This window comes from Nematolebias whitei, chromosome 2 (genome assembly GCF_014905685.2).
Source record: "Nematolebias whitei isolate Nwh7 chromosome 2, NemWhi1, whole genome shotgun sequence".
Classification (NCBI taxonomy): Eukaryota; Metazoa; Chordata; class Actinopteri; order Cyprinodontiformes; family Rivulidae; genus Nematolebias; species Nematolebias whitei.
Genome location: NC_056499.1, coordinates 22724299 through 22747247, shown reverse-complemented (window position 1 = coordinate 22747247; position 22949 = coordinate 22724299). Strand labels below are relative to the sequence as shown.

Sequence of the window (22949 nt, the reverse complement as noted above, 5' to 3'; positions counted from 1 at the left end):
TTGTTGTTGTTAAGCACTTTGATAACAGGTTCTGTTTTAAATGTGCTCTATAAATAAAGTTGACTTGACTTGACTTGACTATCACAGGTACATTGAGATGGAGCTGGGAAGTTATTCTTCATGCCAGTTGTCTTCATCTGATCTTTTGTAAAAATATGTCAGAATTTCTTTTCCACTGTTAACATTTTTCTTCGCAGGACTGCGTTAATTTTCTTGTCTGTGAGTTTCTTCTGTCCTGCTTATGTATTTTATTGTGTTCTAATTGTTCCTCAGGTTGTTCATCTCTGTTCCCTGACTGCCTGTTGATCCATCCTCCTGGTCCTGTTGATCCTGGATCATCAGATCCTGACATGTTCCCGTCCTCTGAGGACACATTTTCATCTTTCCCTCATCTCACTCGCTTCATTTCTGTTTTCTTCCTTCCTCAGTCTCTGAAATTACAACGTCACTGTTAGAATGAAAATTATTGTTCAATAAAAAATATGACATGTCTTATTGTAACACGGTTCGTACCAAAGTTTAATTTAGAACAATGGGTGTGATCACTGGTCAGATCACTGGTCAATGGATCAACATGCAGTGAAAGTTCTGCTGTTCTTCTCATCTGGTTCTGGTCCATGAACAAATAAATGGTTGGAACCTCCTTCAGTCTAACACGTCCTCACTGTGTCTCTGTGAACTGTCCTCTCTCTAAATGTGCCTGTAGAGTGACATTAGTTTATTTTCTTGCACATTTCTTTGACAGTTAAACATTTTGAGCCCTGATTGAAAATGTTTGTGCAGATTAAATTTACAGCTCTCACTTGGTGTTGTGATGATGATGATGATGATGGTGCTCCTGCTGACTTGAGATGATGTCATTAATAAACAGTATAAATGGCAGTAAAAGTACTTTATTAAAGCTTGTTTTACATTTTACATATTTTATAATAAATTGTTTGGAAATTTATTTTTGCACAATTAACACTTATTTTGTCATCTGTTATGATTTTAACTAGAAACAGTTTCATTTAAATTAACATTTTAATCAATGAATTACAATTTTACAATAGTAGTCAGGCTACAATCAACTCAGTTATCCAGATACTTGGTTGCCATAAAAAAACGACAAATACAACAATTATATTCAGTCTCTCTTGTAAATGAGTCCTAGTGGCTCAATGGGACTAACCTGTTTAAATAAAGGTTGAATTAATATCTTTTATAGAAATCAAGAATTCATCCAGATGTTCTAAGGTAAGCTGGAGCAGATCTGAACTGCTGCATGGAGGACAAGGTGGAGCATTCTCATGCAGAGAACATCACAAATAACTTTATAACAGGAGTTACTCTGATCTTTTTTTAATGTGTGTAATGTTATAAAACACTGACATGGCTATATTGATCATTGTATTGCATATAAATTTTTTTTCTAACAAATATGTGTTTGCAGTCTCGTTTCCTTCTAAAATTTAATGATAAATGTATCAGCCGCTTCTAAAAATGCTTTGATAAAATGCATAGTCTGTGAAATAATCAGTTCGTTACTGCTCAATAATTACTGAAAGACGTCAGGTAAAGTAAGAAAAGTCAATTTTTGTGTTGTGTTGCGCCAGCAGCCGCTCAAACTGACTGACAGCGATGAACTGTTTGGAACTATTGGGAGCTGCATGAACCACGTGACCGCGTATCAGCGAGTTCAGAGTGTCGCAACTCTCTCTATAGGGCTCTGACCCTGGGCTTGGATTCATACATAAGTATGTAAAGGGTTAAGACAGGCAGGCAAGAGTGGATTCAGAAAAATATCAGGCTGCGTGTTGCACTGTGAATATCATACTACTGTATACGAGCACCAACTGTTATAGCCAATTTCACATCTAAAACTAAATGTTCTCAAAGTTGTTTTCCATTTTTCAGGCCTAAAGCCAACATCCCTGGAGTTAAATGGATGTTGCATAAACAGGCCAGTCTATCTGCAGCGAGCAGAGATCACAGTGAACACTGAGCTATATGTCAATCAAGCAGGAACTGTCAGAAAGTGCTTGAGAGCTTTAAAGCCTTGTTACCTTTCCTGCTGAATTTGCCTTGAGAGCTGTTTCTCTGATATGTTATTTCAATTACACTAAAGGGGTCTGTGGTGGTGTCACCCCCTCCAGAAGTCTGGTTACGGTGCACTTGGTTGAAATGAGCTGGGAAAAATGCAGGTTTTGGGTGTTTTGGTGTTGGGATCTCTGCATTAGATATTAATTTATATAAAAGTTTAAACTTATTTACACCAAATACTGTGTTGATATATTGTCCGTTAACAGTAATGATCCATGTAAAACATATTGAAACAATGGAACAAATAAGCATATCCAGTCAAAGTAAATATCTGATTAAACAAATATAATACTGTAAAAATCAGTGGATAAGTGTTGGTTTAACAGTTTTAAATTATTATATATATATATATATATATATATATATATATATATATATATTTTAATGGGCTTATCTATGCATTAGATAGTAATTGTGCCTACATAAACTTAAAATGTTTTCTTTTGCAATGCATCAATGGATTGCAGAACAACAAAGAATTTTTTACTTTTGAGAAAATAACAATCTAACATAAAAATATTAAATAATTTAAAAAAGTTAAAAAATAAATAAAGTGCAATTGTTTAAATGGCAGAAATACACTTTGGAACCAGGTCCACTCTGACTCACTGTTAGTTCTAGAACAACTCTGTGTACTGTCTTCTGCAGGTAACATACTGACTGCTGATTCCATCTCCAACACTTCAAGAATTCTTCTTTTAAAAATTAAAATCGTGCATATAGTATGTCTCAAAAATTGGCTGAAGTGTTGTAAATTTTTGAGGTAATGAATTTGTTTTGCTTTTTAAAGTTATTTTCCTTTAGAACAAAATTTACAACAAAAAAAAGAGAAGAAGAAGAAAAATATTTGCTTGAAAGACTTTCTTGTTACAGGCAAATCAAACATGTCTATGTCAATTTTATTTATATATTACATTTAAAATCATTAACATATACAAAATAAAGGACATTGGTGGAGAATACTATTACACACTCAGCACTCAGACATGAACCCAAGGGGAAAAATAAAAATCAACATTGGGCAATGAAGTAAACAAAGGTTAATGTTTTCAACAGATTCAAAACTGTGGTAAATATCTTCTAGAGTTATTATATATGTGTGTGTGTGTGTATATTCACTGCCCTTGTTTTTCTTCAAATGTAAATAAACTTAAACCACAGATTACTTTGAAAGTGTGTGCCACCACAAATTTAGCTTCTGGCAGCCCATTTATTATTTTTTTCTCCATTTAGGTCATAGCAGATGTCATTGACTAAATGTAGACCAAAGCTATTTTTGGTTGTTACAAATGACTCTGCGAAGCGATGGTGACGCAAGCTAGATGGATCAGATTCTTCTTCGGGGCAAAATACTTAAAAAATGTAAAGTCTTACAAAAAATAAGACAAACTGAGAGGAGTGGGAAATCTTTCATCCTCCTGTTTGAACTTTTTTCAAATATACTTTGATAAACAGCCTCTGAACCAACTACAGATGCTGGAATGACAGGTACTTTAATAGCTCAACTACTTTTTTCTTCTTTTATTCTTTTGTGCATCTGCTTGCAGCCGTGGCATTACTTGATGAGCTGCTGACCCTCTTTGGCTTATGCACCCTAAAGATGAACACACTTAGCCCCCAGCCCTGTGTGCACGGCTCCGTCTCTGAAAAAGAAACTTGTCTGCAGGCCCAGAGATAAGTCCTCTCTCTGTCTGTCTTTCCTTTTTATCTGTCTCTCCCGTTTCACCTCTCTTTCACACTCCCCACATCCCAACCTCATTGCTTTATTTGTCCTCTTTAAATATTAGACACACCATACACCTTGATGCATACGTGCACACTCATATAGCGACGGCAATGGATATTACACATCCTGCTGGACTTATTTTTAATGCTGACAAAAGTGTCCCCACTTAAACCCGAAAATGGATGGCCCTGTGCACCTTCACCCTCACCTGACTCTGAAAGTACTGACTGTGGGCAAACCACTCCATCAAACTGCCCGCTTTGCCAACACGAACAGCTGATTTTAGAAGTTATTATTTCAGCCATGACCTTGACAGCGACTCCGGACACTATTATTGCACCTCTGCTTCAGCTCATCATTCCATTCTACCTTATTTTAATCCTCGGTGATGGCTCTGAGTCCAAACAAGAACAAGCTATAAAATACAGGCTCAATTAGTCACGTAGTTTGCCTTCCGATGCACACAGAATTGGTAATAAACTTCAAAAGTGCAGCCTGGGCTCCATGATTTATGTTCTATAGTACCAGAATTTTTTGCTCTATGAGGGTCAGTGAAGTTACAATTAAACTTTTGTCCTTGCCTCCCCAACCCAACCACCCCACCACCCCCACAAAAAAACAACAACATTATATATATATATATATATATATATATATTACAGATTTCTCTTCACATATTTGTTGACACATTAACTTTCACCCATTTGGCAGGTTTTTTGTTTCTTTCTCAATTTAACACCCTTAAAGATGGTACCAAATATAGGTACCATTTATTTATCTTTATTTGTCACCACAGGTTTGCTGTTTCTGTCCATATTTGAACCAGAAAAAGGTCATTTTCATTATCTCTACCTAACATCTTTTTCCTTGTGGATAACCTGTACAGCTCTCGAGAGTCACACAACTCTGAGTCATGGGTGGAGGACACCAGAGAAGTTTAACTCGTCAGATTTCTTCTGACTTATTGTGATTTTCTTTCTTAAATAAATTGTACTGTGTGGAGGTGAATGCATTTTATGCATATGCATTACCTCCACCTCAAGCACAAGATGACCCACATATAATATATGCATACTTTGATATATAGTTAATGCATGCTTGATGCAAAATGCATACATTCAGCTAATTTCAACCACATTTATTACACTCAGACCTTCGGAATATGTATTAAGTTGACCAATATGATTAGAGTTATTAATTAAAATACAGTAGTTGTTTAAGTTTTTTTTATTTTTTATCTTTACATTAATAAACTCATTCATACAGTTCAGTTGTAATAAAATTGATTTTACTACAGGTAAAATGTATATATTTTAATTATTATTATTGATTCTAAGATATACATCGAAACTAAAAAGTAACAGCAATACATAGCAGACTGCCTTGCTCGGAAAATTTGATATAGTGGGGAAAAAAGTGATTTATTAAACATTCAAAATAAATCGGGGCTAAAAACAGAGTATTCCATCACATTATCAAAGACTATAGATGAATGAGTTTTGACTGAATAACACGTTAAATTAATAAAAAATGTAAGATAAAATAGAAGGAATGATCAACTAAATATCTGTTTCCACATAATGTCCCCTCTGTGTCACTATTACCTGCTTCATATGTTATCACCCATTAAATGTCCATTGTTAGTTGTTATCCTCATAGGTTGCGTTCAGACTGCCCCTCCTGTACCGAAGTAAGGAGTACTTTCAGGAGGATTAACCCTCACAAGGCAACCGGTCCAGACAACATCCCTGGGAAGGTGTTGAAAGAATGTGCCGATCAGCTCTGAGAGGTGCTGGCCGGCAACTTTAACTCCTCACTTACCATGGTGACAGTTCCCATCTGCCTGAAGACTGCCACCATCATCCCAGTCCCAAAAAGCTCCACAGTGACTGGTCTGAATGACTATCGTCCAGTGGCCCTCACCCCGATAGTGGCTAAATGCTTCGAAAAACTGGTCATGATCCACATAAAAACAACCATCAACATCAACGAGGACCCTCATCAGTATGCATACTGTGAGAATCGATCAACAGTGGATGCAATCTCCTATGTGGTCCACACTGCGCTCATCCACCTGGAGCAGAAGGACTCTTATGTCTGTATGCTCTTTGTGGACTTCACATATGGCTTCAACACCATGGTCCCCCAAAACCTGATGTACAAACTACTCACACTAGGACTAAGCCCCTAAATTTGCAACTGGGTACTAGACTTCTTAACAAACAGACCACAGTCTGTGAAGATCCACAACTTCTCTTCCTCCACCATAACCCTCAGCACTGGCTCCCCTCAGGGATTTGTGCTGAGCCCCCTCTTGTTTACTCTAACATATGATTGTGCAGCTACCCATCCAGGCTGTCAAATTGTAAAGTTTGCAGATGATACAGCCGTGGTGGGATGCATCACAAACAATGACGAGTCCAGCTACAAGGCAGGAGGTGGAACACCTGGAGAGCTGGTGCAAAGACAATAACCTTCACATCAATGTGAAGAAGACAAAAGAGATGGTTGTGGATTTCAGAAGGAACAAACACACAATACACCCCCCTGAATATAAGAGGATCTGCAGTGGAAGTGGTCTCCAGCTACAAGTACTTGGGTGTACACATGAATGACAATCTCAGCTGGAGCAACAACACCACCAGCCTGACCAAGAATGCTCATCAGATACTCTACTTCCTCAGTCAGCAGAGTCGAGCTGGTCTGGGAAGCTCAGTCCTCACCTCCTTCTACAGGTGTGCAGTGGAGAGCATCCTGTGCTCCAGCATCAACGTGTGGCATGGAGGCTGCACAGCTGCAAAAGAAAAGCTTTGCAGAGAGTGGTGAAGGCTGCACAGAAGACTGTTGGAGTCAGCCTCCCCACCATCATAGACATTTACACCTCTAGATGCAGGAAGAGGGCCACCTGCATCACGAAGGACCCCACTAACCCAGCACACACACTTTTTGCCCCTCTCTCCTCTCAGGAAGGAGGTTAAGGAGCATTAAGTGCCGAACCACTAGACTGAGGAACAGCTTCTACCCTGAAACTGTTAGACTCATGAGTCTCTAACCAGAATAATCACTGTGAAAAATCACATCATGTTGCTGCTGATCTGTTTCAATGCTGCTGTGTTCATTCGTGCTCATCTGCTCACACAGGCTCATGTTTGTGCTGCTGTTTGATGTAATGTTTTTAGACTATGAGTGCTTAGTGTATTATTTAGTTTATGTTTTTCATAGTTCATATCTTAGATCTTATTACTGTTTTTACTTTACATTTTATTGTCGGATGTAACTGGGACCCTGTGTACATAATCTCGTTCCACCACATGTACCACATGTGGTGCGAATGACAAATGAATCTCTCTGACTCTGTGATCATCGTAGTATCTTATCAGATGGTCATCGTGTTGCCTTTGACTTCTCCTTTTTTGTCTGTTGTCAAACAATCTGCTCATAAGATAGATATTAAAGCTGGCTGAAGAGACTAATGGTAATCCCAAGGCTCTTAGCATTTGAAGACCCTTGATCAGATCATTCTTTTCATAATCATACAGCTATTTGACAAAATAGCTGCTTCCCACAGGCCTCCCACTTGTGATCATGTCAATTGTGTTCACTGGAGCAAAACGATAAGCAAGTGGCCACGAGTCAGCATGAAACACTCTGAAGTGGACCCATTTGAACATTCCTGCAATACTAATAAAGAAGAAGTATTCTACATAAAATGCAGACTTAAAAAAAATAGCAATCCACGATCTATCAGATACTAACATTTGGAATGTGTGCATGCCAGAGCATTAACAATCTGAATTTTTGATGAAGGATTGGAGGAGCACGGCTGCCAAGAAATGATGAAACAAGAGAGTAAAGTGCTTGTTTATCTCTTCCATTTTTCCAATCTGCTTAATTTTAATAATCTGCTGTAATTTTCTTGTGACTTTCTTCCTTATCAGAACCTTGTAAGACACAGTTGACTTCAGCTCACAACCCCCTCACCAGTTAACGCAACAGCAGATCAAAAGAATCTAATTACTTTTTTTGTGTCCTTTTTGGCGTTGCTGTTTTGAATAAAAGTCAGAAATCTTCTTCACCTTGGCCATAAGCTGCCAACCACACAGGTGACTGCACAGATGACAAAAAATGTTAATCACCCCCAAAAATCTCTGTCACGTCGTGCCCCCTTCTGCTCGTAGCTGCGTGCCTGAATAATTAGGCTGTCCTCTGCTGTGCCTCTTTTCTTCTGCCCTGGCCTGCATTAGGTGCTGTGTTGTCATGCTGTTGACAACGACGGCGGTGGCAACCATCCATGCCGAGCACTGGCAGAGTCTGAACTGCCAGGGATAAAACAATGAGAGAAAGAGAGACAAGGGGAGATTCCAGAAACACGAAAATCTGCTTTTTAAAGACCATGTTGTTGGTTTTTGTCAGGGAGTTCTGTGATTCTAAATGTGCTGCTGTTTCCAGAGAAGCAGTGATGTTGAAGAAACATGTCTAAGCATACGTATTGTTGGAAAGGACCTTGAAATTTAGCTGAAAAGAAAAGAAAACTCCCATTGATTTTATGTTGGAAGTACAGCTCATTAACAAGGCCAACTTTTGTTTACCTGCAGCCTGTGCACCTGTTACACCAACACAAATTGGCCTCGCTCCATGTTGGATAGATGGCTTTTCCTCAGATAACATCTCCGTGAAATTCCAACTCCGATTCTAAAAGCCAGCAACCAGCGACTAATGCAAAACAAGTAAACACGTGTACTAAGATTTCTAAAGTACAAACAAAAACAGCCTAAAATAATTGCCCACAGTCCCTTCCTTTCTGTTTAAAGACCCAGCTCCCAGCATGCAAAGGGCCGAGTGAACATGTGTTACGCCGTGATGCAGCTCTGTGTGGCGTGCTGTTTTATTTGGCTCATTTTCCATTGGAATGAATAAATTTTGTGATTCATGGGTTTGGTGTGGCTGAACAAGGGCCATCTTTGCAGGATAAACTGTTTTTACAATGCTTAGAAAATGACTGCCCAGCTCTGCAGTTGGTCAAGCTGCTAAAAGTGATGAAATCAATCTCAAAACTCACATTGGCTCAGGGTTTGGCACCAAGATGACCCATTTGTTCAGTTTTGCTTTTCCATAATAAGGTAAAACAACAAAAAATAGTTAATTTGATTTAATTACATAGATGCCACTTCATTTCACTACCTACAAATTAGCCATGCCACATTAGGCCAAATTCCGATTCACTGCTGAGATATTCAGACAAAACGTTTTGCCACAAAGAAAAGTAATTGACATTTAAATGTTATGAATCTTGGTCTTGTTGGCATTAAATCAAAGGATTAAAAATAAATCCCAGTAAAATAATCAAATGTTTTGGCATGTCTAGAGATGTTGCTCACAACAAGGTGAGCCACCTCTGTATTAGCGTGCCATCCCTTCCCAGAATCGTGGATCTCACAATTTTCTAAAATAATTACAGATTACAAGTCGTGTAATTAAAAATTGTGCCTATTCTATCAGAGTATAAACAATAAAATTATTACTTTGGATTTGACTATAGTAATTAAAATCAAATTAACAATTGTTGTTACAAGATAGGCAAATTTGATTTCATCGCAAACTGAGCAAATAAGTGATAAAAATTAATTCATGTAAGACTTTATTTAGGTTTTTTGCAGGCTCTAAAGAATCGTTCATTTACATGCTGTGCACTCAGCCAATACAAAAATCAACAAACATTTTATTAATCTGAGACAAACAAAAAGCTGAAACATCCCAGAGTATCATCAGACTACTTACTTACTTCAATCAATCAATCAATCAATCAATCAATCAATCAATCAATCAATCAATCAATCAATCAATCAATTAATCAATCAATCAATTCATTTGATTCAACAAATTCATCATCAATTTACAAACACATTATCTTACAAAACTTACTATACAACACTTAAGACTAACAATAAACTTCAAATGTTTTTGGAGCATTTAGTCAATTCAAATATAGTGAATTTGTAAATAAAGCTAATACTATTGATAATTAATCAAAACAAACAAACAAACAAACAAACACTTAAGACAAAGAGCATGTTTTTTTAAGCATCGTGCTGTTGGTGGGATATTTTCTGTATGTCCAAAATGCAACAACCACAGTTCTTTACCAATTTATTAAACCCATCTTATTATTACCGACAGCAGCATGTGTGCTTTAAAAAGTGAATCATTTATTTGTATTACTAATTCCTATTATTACAATCTATTTATTACAAAAAATATATATATCATTAATTATCTTATGGAATTTAGAGTTATTGAGCCGATACAACTGCAATAATATGATCTAAATTATTTTTTTAAAGAAGAATGTAGGAAACGCATGATGTTTATGCTCTTATTGCGTTCTTAAACAGAAACATTTATACAAAATAAAAATTAGGCAAAAGTTAGACAAAAAACATTTAACAACAAAATTTTAGTGAAAACTTATGAATAAAATTAATAAACACTCTGTTTTTATAACATTATAGTAATATTATATACAGTAGTCACTCGTTTATCACAGGGTCCCTGAAACCCTGCCATAAGTGAAAAATCTAAGTAGGAATAGTAGTACAAGTAGTAGTTTATTTTAGTGTGTGTATATATATATATATACATATATATATATATACTAAAATATATTTAAAGGTGTTTTAAACCCTTCCCACACTCTTGCAATATTCTAAACAATATATCTAAACTCTAAACCTCTAAAAGAGCACAGAATTAAAGAGCTAGATAGAGAACTTTACTAATTGCCTTTTATGTATGTGAATCTTTCTGTAAAGTGCCCTGAGACAACTTTTTGTGATTTGGCACTATATGATTAAACTGAATTGAAAATTGCATTAGAATATCATGAGTTCAGCTCTTTTCCTCGTCTGCTCTTTGCCACCTGCAAACACTCTTGGCCATGCCCACTTCTCGGCTCTGCATGGAGAACAGCTGATCAGCTGCAGAAGGAATTTTACCCTGCAGTATGGTAAATTGTAAATGGACTGTACTTATATAGTGCCTTTCTATCATATTTCAAGACACTCAAAGCGCTTTACATTACAATCTGTGTCCTCATTTACCCATTCATACAGCACTCTACATATCTACAAAGCTAATTGAACAAATCATTCTAAAGAGACTAATCAGTGCTTTAGATCACATTCATACACTGATGGGACACACATCAGAGGCTAAGAGTGGTTCAGTGTCTTGCCCAGGGACACTTCAGCATGTGACTGCTGGTGGATTCAAACCCCCAACTCTTGCAATGGAGGACGACTGCTCCAACCACTCAGTCACAGCCCAAGTATGGGCGGCACAAAATCGTAGGAGGAAGCTTTTTTCTGCAGCTCTGGCTGCACAAAGGTGCAACAGGTGCTAAATAATTTTAAATAATTTATTTTAAATAAAAAATCCATGTCGATCGTGCAGCTCATCCATCAATCAGCCAATTGTGTGTCATGACCAATCTTATTTTGAAAAACCACGATAGAGCGAGTCCACAATAGTCGAACTACGAAGTAGCGACATATTCAATATAATGAGTTAACATGCCTTTTCATTAAGATGTTTTTACTGACTGAATGTTACTTAACACATTATTTTTTTAATTTATTAGGTTCACGTTAAGACAGAAAAATTTAGCCAAAAATAAATCCAAGCTCAGTAAACATTAATTTATGTCCATTTTATGTTTGTTTGTTTTTTTTTTCTCTTGTCCTCTGTGTGTACCATTTCTCATGCTATAAAAAACATGTATGATTTGAACAATGAGTGTAAGAAAAAAGTTTGGTCTTATCTAATGCATAAAGGACATCTTTCTATATAAGTTCCATGTTTAAGTGCATGATGAAAATAAGAGATAAGGGCAGGTATCGTTTTTCATGTTCTCATTTTTTTTTTCTTTCTTTCTTTTTTGTTCTTTGTTTTTTTTTTCCACTAAAACGTAAATAAATGTCACCATATTTAAATTGAATTTTCTACACAGTACAAAATATTATTTTACCTCTCAGGTAATTGTTTGTCAAGAAGGCAAAGATCATTCCCTGACTCTGAGAAGTGAGATTGAAGTGCTCTTTAGGAGTTATGAGACAACAATTATAAAAATGATAGCACTAAGAATGAACTCCTGTGCTAAGTGATATTCCCTTCTTGACATTATGTGCAAATATTGACATCTGATGTTTAAAAATTGAAAACTATGTAAAAAATAAAAATATCCTTTGTAATATTTACGAGTTTATAAAACTTGGTTGTATGCATCGTTGTACTGAAGTTATTTCTTCTGGCTAAAACTGATTGGTCTAATTTAGGACAAGGTTGATTTGTGATACATTTCAGACTACAGCTAAAAATAAAAAAGATGGACAAAAACTTCCAGATCAACACTTAATGTAACACTTGTAAACATTTTAGCTGCGCTCAAGCTGCTGCACTGGTGAGAGTGTTGGCCCACGCTGCTTTTAGCACTTTTCAGGCAAGTATAAAATGTGATCACATATTCTACTCTGTGAAAAAATATATATATATATATATATATATATATATATTGCCTTTTAATTTAAGATAATGAGTGTCCACACATGGTAAAAGATTTTTCCTGATGGCCTAATGGGAACAAAGCTGTCCTTCTCTGCACATTTTTTTCTTTGACACGTTGGAATGATGTAGTATTTTCTTGCAGGCTGCTCATGCACTTTGACGGGCGCCATTTTTCACAACATTAGCTGCAGCTTACAGGTTTTATTCACCGCACAAAGATAGGCCCAAACATTCCTAAACACGCCCATGAACCAACACAATTGCAACAATTGATCCAAGCTGTTCCACCCAGCCTGCCACAATTCTGTGAAGCAGGAGAAACCATTATCTTCAACCACCCTTCATGTCCCCTCTTTTTCCTCTCCTTTTTTTTTATCCTGCACACATCTTCTCTTTCTTTCCTTTGCCTTGGGACAAGTACAAGGGTTAATGGCTGAATCACAAAGTACAAGCATGCTTGGTAAAAAAAAACAAAACAAAAAAAAAATCCTTTCTTTATCTGTAACTAGCCCTCAGAAGGTGCGTTAAGTGATAAAATCAATGAGCACAATTTTTGGAGTGTTTACCTCAGCAGAGGTCTAACCTAAAGCCCTCATTACAGCATGTGCTGAGTGCAGGGTTCGTGGAAAGAGGCAGAGCTCAAAGGGCCGGATAATCCAGTGGGTTTTGCAGGCATGATGGGCCAGTCAATATGCTGGGCCTGCATCCTAAAGAAGCAGGAGCTTCACAGCAGAACTAGGTAAAAGAGGCTCAGGGGAATGCTTTGCGTAGTGCTGTTTTTATTCTCTCTACAGATCTCAAGGTTAGATGCTACTAAAGCCTTAACTCATTCATTACCTTTCCTCTTTTTATTGGTCATATCCCTCCTTGATACTTCTTTTTTTTTTTTAGAAATCTGATTAGATTCCCTCTACAATGTCTAATTTTAAAGCACTGATGGGTCATGGCTGTGGCCAATAAGGATTTATAGGAATTAGCTCAGTAAGAAATGATCAAACGTACTACTTTAACTCCTAAAGCAGGATTTTATCAGTCCAGAGAATAATTGAGTCTATAATTCATCCCAGGTTTAAAAAATAATAATTAAATACTCAAATAAAATAAATAAATAAATCAGAGCTCAGCTCAAGGCAGCAACACAGGTGTGAAGATGGCAGGGTATTTTGTATTCAGCAAAGAATAGATAAGGCTTGAGGTGCCCCACTCTTGTTGTTTTCCTGTGCAAAGAGAACTCTGCTGGGGGCACGTCACCAAGTTTAATTTAGGAATTTAATTTCCACACACAAAAGAGGTCCGACAAGGAAGAACAAATTGACAGACTCAGCAGGCGAGTACTTCATTTCTCCCAAATAGCTATTAGTGAGAATAAACCCTTTGGTCCAGGTGTGTCAGGTTGAAGGGCACTTTCTTTTTGTGTGTGTGTGTTTAAGCTTTCAGCACTTTCCCAGAGAGTGATTTTGGCCTGCTGAGCTGGTTGGCATGCTCACATGTTGGGGAGTTGGACCAAGCCATGCCTTAATCTGAAATAAATAGATTTTGTGTAGGAGAACAGACTGGTCTGTCCTCGGTGGAGATCACTGGGCTGTGGTCAGCTGGGCAGTAAATGCACAATGCAGGCAGCCAAATCAAAAGGATTGCTTTTTTTGTTGTTGCTTGTGTGTTGTGTGGAAAATGATCCATCAGAATGCAGCTTTGTGGCTAAATATAATTTTTGATTGTAGCTGTTAAACCAAACAAATAAAAAAAAAAAAGAAGAACAAGAAAATGACTAATCGAGTTTGTTGTTTTAGCCATGTCCAGTCACAGTAAACTGAACTTTTATTTAAAGCGATTTCACTGCAGCCTGTAGGCAAATCTAAACAACTAGAAATACATTTTTGTTTATTTCCTTTTATTTTATTTATTTTATTTTTACAATTTCTGTGGTTATGGAATATTTTATATGAAACTCCATTGTATAAAGTTATTTAACAGTGTGAACATGTGAAAGTAATGTATCTACATTTTCCTTGTGTTAATATTTTTACATATATTTCATTTCCTAATGTTAAAAAAACAACAACAAAAAAAACAAACATTTTAAATCATTTGAAGCAGCAATATGTACCACATTTGTGAAAATGTACTGTACATTTATTTGGAGATCGATCTTTTCCCAACCCATAATAATGAAATAAAGTTTGAAACTCACAGGATTAGCAAACATTTGGACTGAGAGGGGCAAAGAGTAAAGTGGAGTGATGCCCTCATAAAACAAATTGAATCTGTAAATCTTTGTGAATGAGTCCCTGAGACTCACTGGGATTAACCTGTATTAATAAAGGTTGAGTGAATCTAAAAATGGACACAGTGGTTCATGCAAACTTTTGTTTTTATATCCTGATGAATGCTCAATAATCCAGGTAGATAAATATAGCAAAGTTGAATCGGATTCTCTGGACGGGTTCTTCTTTGTTGAAGAAGAAGAATCTGTACAGAGGACCTGACTCAACCTTGTAAGATTTTATTTTTATAAACTTTTTCTCTACTATCAATTTCCGTGAGACAGATTTTCAAATATAGCATAAATATTATGATTTCCTGCTGAAGGTGCCACAATCTGCACAGAAAATGTTACATCTTAGCTCATATTACTGATATTTGGGCTTGTAAATTACCGTAGGATTGTATTCAAATGAGAATGCAATGAGAAAATTCATTTCAATTCAGTTTACTTATATAGCGCCAAGTCACAACAGATGTCATCTCAGGACACTGAACAGAAACATTCATATATATATATAAATATATATTTATCTGAGGAGCGGACTGCTCTGAGTTTAACTTCATCACAGACTCATCCTGAGCAAGCATGAAGGCAACAGTGGAAAGGAAAAACTCCATCATGAGGAAGAAACCTTTAGCAGAACCAGGCTCAGGACAAGCGGCCATCTGCTTCGACCGGCTGAGTTTGAGGGGACAGGAAGGAGGAACAGATACACAATGGCAGGTCAAGAATCACATGTTAAGCTAGAAATAGTATCAACTGAAAACTATTCAATTTTAACAATTTCTTTAAGGAAATTGTGTCAATTTGTCCTCTAATTGTCTAAGCCTATAGCAGCATAACAAGCCGACTCTAACTATAGGATTTATCAAAAAGGAAAGTTTTAAGCCCAGTCTTAAAACTGGACAATGTGTCAGCCTCACGGACAGAAACTGGAAGTTGGTTCCACAAGAGAGGAGCCTGAGAACTGAAAGAGCTTCCTCCCATTCTGCTTTTGGAGACTCTAGGGACCGCGAGTAAGCCTGCAGTCTGAGAGCAAAGTGCTCTGTTAGGAAAATATGGAACAATAAGATCTCGAATATAAGATGGAGCTAGGTTGTTGAGAACGTTGTAGGTTAGAAGTAAGAGTTTGAATTCAATTATTTTGAACTGAATGTAAAGTTTTATAAAATGGTGCTTGCGTGACCTGCTTTGAAAACTGTGACTGGAGTTGAATTAAAATAGAAGCAATTTATTTTAGTTTTAGCGTTGCTTTGGCTAGAAATTAGCTTCTCTATCTGCACAGAATTTCTCTGTTTGTCTCAAAACTGAGTTGCTAAGAGAAGTACCTACAACATGCAAGTGAATTGTTTGTTCATAAGTGTTCCACAGACACCCAATTCCCCACCAACATGTGTTAACAAATTTAATCCAGAATATGGGGAACCATAGCTACCAGCATCACTTTTCAAGGTTCAAGGTTCCTTATTGTCATTCGCATCACATGTGGTACATGAGGTGGAAAGAATTTATGTACACAGGGTTCCAGTTACACCCACAAATATAAAGTATAAAAAGAAACAGTAGGATCTAAGATATGCTAAACATTAATAATGTAAAATAATATGGTGCATTAAACAGCGGCCGAACATGAGTTCTTGAAAGTTCAAGAGATGTTCTGACTCGTGGTTAAATGTTCAATTGTTCTTGCTAAGCACCTTTCTTCTCTTTGTCCTGCTTCACAGTTGTACCAGCAGAGAAAAACCGAGAGAGAGAATAGGAAACTGTTCATTCTGAGAAAAATGTCCCTTTCCCCTTTTCCTTTTTTTTTTTTCATTGAGTCTCTCTCGGGCTGCCTCTGACTTTGGATCAGATTTAGTTCAGTGCTGAGCTCGGCATCCTTAGCAGGGAGAGATGAAGCCCCGTGCAGACGTGTCAGGGTGTCGTGATTCGTCTTAGACTTTATCAGGGAACACTAAAGCCCACTGAGTTCAGTGACTGATCTGGGACCAGTTGTATGAATATGCCACTGTTCACACCAGGCTTCAGCAACACGGCTTTCAAGAACACCACATGGAAGCCCACCTGAACCTGAACACTCCATTTAAAGCACAACTGTTTTAATTTAACAAGCAGTGGAAGGATCATGCAGCTGGGATTTGCTGATGAATTAAAAACCGAATAGATTGCTAATTGTGCTCGTTACACCTGCAGCTCAGTGTTAAATCAAACTGATTGGTATTTTGAGGAAAATTAAAATAGCCTAATCTCAACCTTCTACTCCTAATGACAAAAGAAAACACTGCATACAGTTTTTTTTGTTTGTTTTTGTTGTTTTATTTGGGGGGGGGGGGGTCGATAACATTCAGCACACACTTGATCCTTTACTAAACGATTCTAAACTGCTCAGTGACCCGTTTTATTATGAAATCTGTTACTCAGTACTTCATTACTATAAAAAGCTGACATTTGGAGTACGCAGATTTCACCTGACAGTGGCCTTTTGCTGTTGGCTTTGTCCTCCCTCTTAGGGCTTTAGTAGGCCAGTGTCCAGTATTGCATAAGGACACGCACACAAATACCAAAAGGCTAAGCAGAATTGCTCTTTGTGGAGCTTTTATTCTTCTCTCTCTCTTTTTCAGAGCCTTAATTCTACGAATCCTGATTGCCTTCCTGTGTTCATTTGTCTCGAGATGAGCACCGACGTGAAGCTTCGGCAGCTCGTGCTATCATTCTGCATAATAACTACATCCGCACAATAACACTCCATCATTCCTGTTTGGTTTTGTGTGAAAATGTGTAGCTCTTTTGCAGCTTATTTTTCTTTTTAATATATATATTTTCAGTCTACAACGTCACTGCTTTTCTTTTCTTCCAGGCTCTTAAAACACCATGACACAGAATAGGTAGGTACTTTTGGAGGTTAATACCTACATTTGTGTGTTTTACTCAAACTTTTATAAGCTCCTATGCATTTCATTTAGATGCATGTTTCCTTCCAGTTCATTCCTACACTTCTAGAAAGAGAGTCCAAGGTTGACATGATAACTAAATGAATTATTTCCTCTGCAGATGCCACTCCTGGCTGTGCATTATTACAAATGGAGTAGTTTATCAGTATATTACCTTCCAGTGTCCTTCCTTTAGGACCATCTCATTTTACCTGTCACAAAGCCTGTAATGGGATTCAAAAGTAAGACAGGCTTCAGTTGACAGTAATGGCCTCTCGTAGGGAGCAAACTAGCCATGCTCTGCACTATTTTTTTCTTCATCATGTAAAAAAGTTGTATTGCTTGAGACCATGCTGGAATAATGAGATTTCCCATGCATTTAAATGATCTTATCAATAATCTTGTTTTATCTTTTGAAATGGTTTAAAGAGTTTCAATAAAATTTGTTCATTAAAACGTAGGATGCATTTATGAATGCAAATTTTGGGATGCTGTTATGATTTAAAGTAAAAATTATACAACATATTTAATTTGACTATAGTGTTCTATTCACAAATTTCGTCAAATAGCAAGATGCTTGTTTGTGAAGAAAACGTGCTTCCCAGTGCTTTTCGTTAGACACCCTGTCTGTTGCATTTCATTTACTTACTGTGACGGTGATTAAAGTTAAATGGTAGGTTCACCACAGGGTTTACTCCGACCTCGCTGAGTGTTGTCATGGAGACTCAAACTCTTTGTTTGGAAAGGTGATTCTTTCTTGCTAAGCATTTTAGGTGTGAACAGGGAACACACTGATGAGAAGGGATGTTTAGCCACGAGAATGGTCACGTCAGGCAGACAAGAAAGTCCGCAAAAAAAATCCCATTTTTCAAGACCTTCCAGCCTTCATGAGGAAAGAAAGCCACTTCATGGTTGGATCAGTGAAACCAGTTTGTCTTAAACGACAGCAGTGGCTAATTTTAACCTGGGTTGTAATGTTTTCTAAGCTATAAAAACAAACGGATAAATTTTAATTGAGAAGATTTGCATTTATTCATGGATTTACTTGAGTTGAACTACAGTTTGATGGCAATCTTTATTATATTTTCCAGAATCCATAAGTGTACATGTGTTTTGTGAATAAAAGTCGTGATCCAGTAAATGTAAACATCAGGTCTGGATCCAATTCCTGGACACCCATTGAGTTGAATCAATCAATCAAAGAAAAAAACATCCATCCAACTATTATCTTTTACCCTCTTTTTCCTGGTGCCCATGTCCAGCTATTACTGTGCGAGAGGTGGGGTACACCCTGGATAGGTCTCCAGTCCATCACAGGGACACATAAAGACAAACGAGACAAACAACCATTCACTCTCTCAGTCACACTTGAGAACAATTTAGAGTTACCAATCAGCCTAACATGCATGTTTTTGGTCTGTAGGAGGAAATCGGAGTACTCGGAGAAAACCCATGCATGCATGGAGAGAACATGCAAACTCCACCCAAAAAGCACCCCCAGCCGGGATTTGATCTACCGACCTTCTTGCAACAGCTCTACCAAACTGGGCCACTGTGCCGCCCATTTTTTTATTTTTTATTTTTTTTGCGAGATGCACCTTTGGTGTTGGTGATTATTTCATGGAATGCTATTAATTTGTTCAATTTAAACAGTAAAAATAATCAGCTGATGCATATTTTTAAGTCAGCCAGTCAGCCATAACCATATAGGGACAGTTTAATGTACTTGACATTTAAACGTACAGACTATAAAGGAACTTCAATATGTTTTAGCCTTAAAAGAAAATGGATAGCACCATAACTTTGGCTGTATGCTGACTCCTTTGCAGTGTGACACATAAAGTGTTGTAACTTGATGTTTTACTAACTTTTTACATCCAGCTTTTGGCACAATGACAATACATATCTATAAAAGCAGCAGCACGAAACAAATTTAGAAACACCCTTCCTAATTTGCAGACAGCTTGTGCTTTGGAGTGTTTGTTGGCTTTAACTCCTCGGAGCACTGCCTAGTGTCTCCAGCTCCCCAAAGACCTTGTGGGTGATAATCAGTCATTACTGCTCCTTCACTAAGATTTTTTTTTTTTTCCACATTCACATAGATATATTCATCATTTATTCATGTGACAGTTGTTATCTATTATTGTGTTCCTTTCATGTGGCCAAGAATGAGAGATTTTATGGAACATTAGGTTTGCGTGTGTCTGACGGTGCCATGCTGATCATGTTTCTTCTTCCTTCTTCAATGCAGTTGGAAATCTCCCAGGTCAGTTAATTACAGGATATTGATACTGGTATCATAACGGCTGCTGTGGATAAAACCATTCCTTGGTCGTTTTCGTACATGGGATTTGTGCTCGTCCAATAAAAATTATGACATCTGAGCTTCTTTGCGCAGCCCTCTTTAATGGGGTCTGAGAATGGCAATATGCGTTGGAGCTGGCACAGGCACAGGCTGTGTTTTTGTTTATAAATAGCTCCAGCCAGCATTATTCTACTTGCAGTTGTCCCATAATCATCAATCACTCCTACACGTGGGCTAGCTCCTCTTGCTCACCAGAGAGAAGGTGCATGGGGAGCCATGGCCTTGCACCTCCGACTGTTCGAGCAGAGCGTTAGTGAGTGGGACAGAGCTGGGAGTCAGAGAGGCAGAGGAGGTGGGGGTTATTGTGGTGATGGAGTGAGTTATGACAGCTTTCAGAAACCCCTCCCTCCTCCTCTTCAGGTCATTACATACACCAACATCCTCTCTAGTTCATTTCTTCACCCCATCCACACACACACACAAAGGTGCCCTCACTGTTTATGCCTGATCAGAATCAGTTGGGAGACTAATCGTGTGATGTGCTTGGAGGATGTTGGGATAGGTCAGGTGCAACTGTTTGCTCAGGATTCATTTCTCTTTGTCTCTCTCTATCTGGCTCCATCTCTTGCTGGGGAGGAGCTTTGCAAGGAGAGCTCATGGCTTTGAGAACACTGGAGGGCGAAGATCCCAAAGAGATTTTGTACTCGGGCACACATTCACAGATTTCACAGATGGTTTGATTATCAGACAAGTCTCATGTACAGTGGTTGCATATGCTTATAGGACCAGGTAAAACTAATGTCTTGCTCTTATCTTTATTTCTAACAGTTTTTACTTTAAATACAAACAGCTAGAAGCACACATAAATGTTCCGGTGTTACCATGGCAAAAATACTTTAAGAATCCAGATGAGCCTTAACAAAATGGTTACGTAAGTATTGCAGCGCAATGTCCTGTATCTTATCTAAGCTTGTGTCCTTATTTCTTCTCAGCCATTTTTTTTTTCTTTCAGCAGCTCTTAACGTATCCTGATTCTCACACATAAACAATGAACATATAAAGGACATGTGTAACTGAGAAAAGCCAATGTTGATTGAAAAAAGTAAGACATCTCACATCACTATACATCAACTAGAAACAAACATAACTAGATTTAATCCATTTGAAATATTAATCAAAACCTACATGCTGAAGAAGAGGTTTTAACACCTAATTAAATGTAGCAAACTTAAGGAGCACAATTAGAACCCACATTTGCTTCTATCCCAGCTCCTGACTGAATCTCCAGCAACAATACATGATAAATTTAAACTGATTTTAAGCCTCACCTCACGGAGTTCCTTGGCCACATCCTTGAGCTCCTTGAGAATGCCTTCCAGCTGATCAATCACCATCTTCATGTGGCTGCGGATGCGTTCTCTTGGGGTGGGAGTCTCAGAGGTGTCCCGGGCCGGAGCTCTGCTGAGGGACATCCTTTACAAAGCGGTGTGGGGCCAGTGGCCAACAGGCTGAGGGCGTGGGGGAGCCGAGTCGGGGTCCATGTCTTTGGCTACAAGGAGCCTCAGTGCTACTGATCCGAACAGGGGCCCCGGCCACGCAGGGAGGACTCAACATCTTAAAAGCACCTGAGCTGCCAAAACACCTTGCCTCGCCCGCACACTTGGCACAGGGTCACACGCTGACATCCATGCCTTCTGGTCAACCCTTCCAAAAATGGAGAGAAAATCAGCATGGGTAAAGTCAAACGCAGTAAATCCATGGAAAAAGATGAGGGGAAACACATGGGCTGAATCTCTTACATAACTGTGTTGAGCCAACTCATTTCGTGTGTCAGTGTAGCTGAAGTTGTTCCCAAAAATGGGTCTGTTTAAAAAAGCTTGCTTGTACAAGGAAAACTATTTTCCCTTCTCCCACTCTTTCTGTACAATCAACTCCATCGTTAAAACACAGCAGCCTCAATGCAAATCACCATACAAAAATGAAAGCAGCAAAGAAGTAACCATATTCTACAGTAGGTCACATAGGTTGTTAGCTCAAAAAAATAAAAAAAAAAGAACTCTCAGCAATGACAATTTTCAAAATGATCTTTCTTTTATCTTTCTGGTAGCCAGTGAGAACTAGATTTGCCTTCTTAATATAGTTTCTCACCAAAGGCTACAGTCTGTAAAAAGAGAAAGGTTGAATAACAAGAATATTTCTTAATACATTTTTAAGTTTCCATCCCCTGAAAAAAATAAGATTATCAATAAGAATTTGCTTAAAAAAAAAAATAAAAAAAAACTTTGCCTCACATACAAATTCCTTCTTTTACAAATAATAACCTTACCGTGTTGATTTTCTTTCTTTTTTTTTCTTCAATAACAAAGAAGTTAGAAGTGGGTATTCTTAAATATTTGTCCCCTTCCTTTTTATGTATTTATTTTTTTTAAGTTACCTAGCATCAAAGATTTCTCCAAAATGCAGAGCTCATTCCAGGTGATGTCGGATTAGGATAAATTGATTTCCAAGATGGCAGAGCGTGACTTGTGATGACAATTTGTGGAGGGGTTAAAAAAAATTGTTGTGCCAGTGACACCCAAATGAGCATTGTCCCCTGGACTTTGGGTGGCAGCTTATCTTATGCAACATCGTCCTCAGAGTCTTCTCCGCAAAACCCCCAGAAAACACTGACCCACAGCAGTCCACAGGGGTGTGCCCAAAAACCAAGGTAGCAGAAAGAGAAAAGGATTCTCTTGTCTCCTTTAGTTGTTGCTAAGGGAACCCAGTCTGCCTGCTTGTGCTGTGATTGGATAATTATTTTACTTCTTATCCATGAAATGTTTGTGGTTTCTCTGTGGACTGTCTTCAGAGAGGCAGAGCGCGCCGTGCCATCCAGCAGCGTAAGATAAATCCCATGAAAGCTTCCGAGCGGAGCTCTGGAGAACAGGCAGGAGGGAGGGCTTCTGGCCAAATCCAGGGTGATGCCACTGCCACCGGGTGAGCCGGCCAATCACACATAACACCTGGTTAGATGGAAAGGAAAGCAATCACTTAGTCTGGCATGACTCGTCCATATGTCAACTCGCTTTTAAAAGAGTTTCC

General features: G+C 38.0%; 1 protein-coding gene across 1 annotated transcript in view; it reads right to left on the bottom strand.

Annotated features, from left to right (window-relative positions):
- The window catches only part of insyn1 (inhibitory synaptic factor 1), a 115153-nt gene extending 93518 nt beyond the window's left edge, over positions 1–21635 (bottom strand). Inside the window, exon 1 of the mRNA XM_037690836.1 lies at positions 21197–21635. Within this exon, the coding sequence (XP_037546764.1) occupies positions 21197–21340 (144 nt within the window). The 5' untranslated portion in view covers positions 21341–21635. The remainder of the gene's footprint in view (positions 1–21196) is intronic.
- Positions 21636–22949: the final 1314 nt, after the last annotated feature.